This window comes from Solanum dulcamara, chromosome 2, assembly GCF_947179165.1.
Source record: "Solanum dulcamara chromosome 2, daSolDulc1.2, whole genome shotgun sequence".
Lineage (NCBI taxonomy): Eukaryota > Viridiplantae > Streptophyta > Magnoliopsida > Solanales > Solanaceae > Solanum > Solanum dulcamara.
Genome location: NC_077238.1, coordinates 80,441,120 through 80,443,784, shown reverse-complemented (window position 1 = coordinate 80,443,784; position 2,665 = coordinate 80,441,120). Strand labels below are relative to the sequence as shown.

Below are 2,665 nucleotides of genomic sequence, written 5' to 3'. Positions count from 1 at the left end.
TCTTTATTTTTTTTAAAAAAATAATAATAACAACCCAAGTATTATTGAGTAGTTTGATAATTAATACTCTTTCCGTGTTTCTGTTTATTTATCTTACATTCTTTTTCAATTCTTTTTAAAGATCAATTTAGAATATTTTAAAAATAATGTTTCTTTTTTAACAATTTTTTAGTTTTAATTTTCCACATAATATGTTTAAGACCATAAGATTAAAAGATATTTTTGTATATTTTATATATTTTTAATTTAATACTATGAAATTTAAAAATCTCTTTACTTTCTTAAACTATATATCAAAGCAAAATCAGATAAACAAATTAAAACAAAAGACAAGTAAATTTTAAAGCCTTTTATGTCAGTGATGTGAGATGTCAATTTGTATCTCTCAAGATTCTTTTTTTCTCTTTTCTCTCACTTTTTAATTTTTATTTTTTTTAAAATTAATTTTATTAGTAATTAATATAGTAGAGTACATTTTATTTTTCTATAAATAGCTCTCTCAATTGATCATTTCTCATTACCTTTCACACAATCAAAAACACTATTTGCTCCCTTTTTTTCATCTTTACATTTTCTTCATTTCTTATTAGTTTCAAGTTTATTTCTCCCTTTTTCAAAAATGGCCACTGTTGAGGTACATTTTTCTCTAGTCTTTTTTTTTTTATTGTTGACAATTTATATAATCTTTTAACTTGATGATCAACTAATGATCTACTTCAAGTATTGATAGAGATCCATTTGTATTATTGAATCGAAGTAATTTTATCTCCTGTCTCATCTCAATTCCATATTTTTTTTACGTGTTATAATCTGAGTCGGAATCAAGATTTGAAGTTTATGAGTTCTGAATTTACAGTGGAAACTCGTAGAACCCATATAAGCTGTTGAGTTCACAAAAATATTTACACATATAGAACTCGTATTTAATATTGTAGCTTGATGATCAATGATCTACTTCAGGCATTGATAGATATCCATTTGTATGATTGAATCGAAGTAATTTTGATTTCATTCGAGCATTGGATCTCCTATCTCTTCTCAATTCCATTTTTTTGCGTGTTTTAATCAGAGGTTGAATCATGATTTAAAGTTTACGAGTTCTTAACTTCCAATCGAACTTATATAAGTTGTTGAGTTTGCAAATTTTAAATATTTACACTAATTCAATGAATTTCCTAATACAGATATAAAGTATAAAGGAAAAATAAGCTACTGAGTTGGTAGAACTTGTATTTAATACTTGCATTTCATGTCAATGCTCGTCATCCTGCTTCTATGTTTCACCGCGTTTTTTTATTTTTGGTTATGAAGATTCAATCCACACCAGCAACATCAGTAGGAACTGCTCCAGCTGAAGTCGAGGCGAAAATCACACCAGAGGCAACCAACATTGATGAAGTAGCCCCAGTTGTGGACGAAACAACACCAGCACCAGCACCAGCAGAAGAAACCTCTTCAATTGAAGAGAAAGTGGTCCCTACTGTGGAAGATACCGTGATCGAAACAACACCAGCACCAGCACCAGCAGAAGAGGCTATTTCAGTTGAAGAAAAATCAGCCCCTGCTGTTGAGGAAACAGAGTCCTCTGAAGAAAAAACAGAGGACTCTGTTTTAACTGAGGAGGCAGTAGTAGCAGAAGTTGGTAAGATAAAGATATTTCAAAAGAACAAGTAATCAAAGATTTTTTTAAAAAAATTTATATAAAAAAATTAGCTTTAGGATTAGTTATTAGACACTTGTTTTTGTTTGCGGGTCAAGCCTTTAGGTTGTTAAAGAAAATTTGGTGAGGGGCCAATGGAAAAAAGGTAAGGGCATTTAATTTTTATTGTTTATGCTTCGTATGATAGAGAAAGACTTGTTTAATACTGGTAAGTAGGACAATGTATTACGCGACTCGACTTCATACTTATATTTACTAATAAATAAATACATTGTTATATTTTCTTCTTGTTTTTACAGCAGAAGCACCAGCAGCAGAAGATGAAAAAGTTGAAGTGAAGATTGAGGCAAAAGAAGAAGAAAAAGTTGATGAGGAGACAAGGGAACCAGCTGCTGAACCAGTTGAGAAGACTGAAGAGTAAAACTGATTTTTGACTCTTTATAAGGAGTGATGAAAAAGAATGATGCAATGATTGGTGAATAACATGGGGGTGGGGGATGATGTTTTTATATTATAAGTTAAGGTTTTATATATTTACTAGTACTATTTAGTATGATAACTAGAATGAAGGAATGTGTTGTTATAATGCATATATCCTTGGGTCGTTGGTCTTTGTGGTTTTGAGTTTAGATGATATGAGATCTGCTCTCTTGTCTTTGAATAATAAAAGGATGAGTATATCTTTTTGCCTATTGTGTTTTTTTTTCATCTGTATGATGACGGTGATATCTAGATCAATTTGTTGTATCTTGGTTATTCTACCGTATATCTATGAGCTTCCATCACTTTATTCACCATAAAGTTGCATTCTTAGATGCTAGCTTATGATTCTTTAAAAAAATCTACAAGAAAATAATAACTTAATCCAAGACGCATAATAAAGTTGAAGAATCTCTATTTTCGTACATTAAGGTTCACCTCGAACAACTCTTTTAACTTATAGATTTGTCATTATAATTAAACTATCTTTGATGCTAAATTGCGACCTTCAAATTAACTATGATG

At 29.9% G+C, this 2,665-nt stretch overlaps 1 protein-coding gene across 2 annotated transcripts; it reads left to right on the top strand.

Annotated features, from left to right (window-relative positions):
- The first annotated feature begins 533 nt into the window (after positions 1-533).
- On the top strand, positions 534-2,340 carry LOC129878427 (induced stolen tip protein TUB8-like). Of its 2 annotated transcripts, none has more exons than XM_055953460.1 (3): positions 534-634; positions 1,312-1,642; positions 1,963-2,340. In XM_055953460.1, the coding sequence occupies exons 1-3, from the start codon at positions 620-622 to the stop codon at positions 2,079-2,081; spliced, it is 465 nt and encodes a 154-aa protein (XP_055809435.1). In that variant the 5' UTR covers positions 534-619; the 3' UTR covers positions 2,082-2,340. The 2 variants fall into 2 exon arrangements, with proteins under 2 accessions (XP_055809435.1, XP_055809434.1); XM_055953459.1 differs by having other exon boundaries at positions 1,960-2,340.
- The last annotated feature ends 325 nt before the right edge of the window (positions 2,341-2,665 follow it).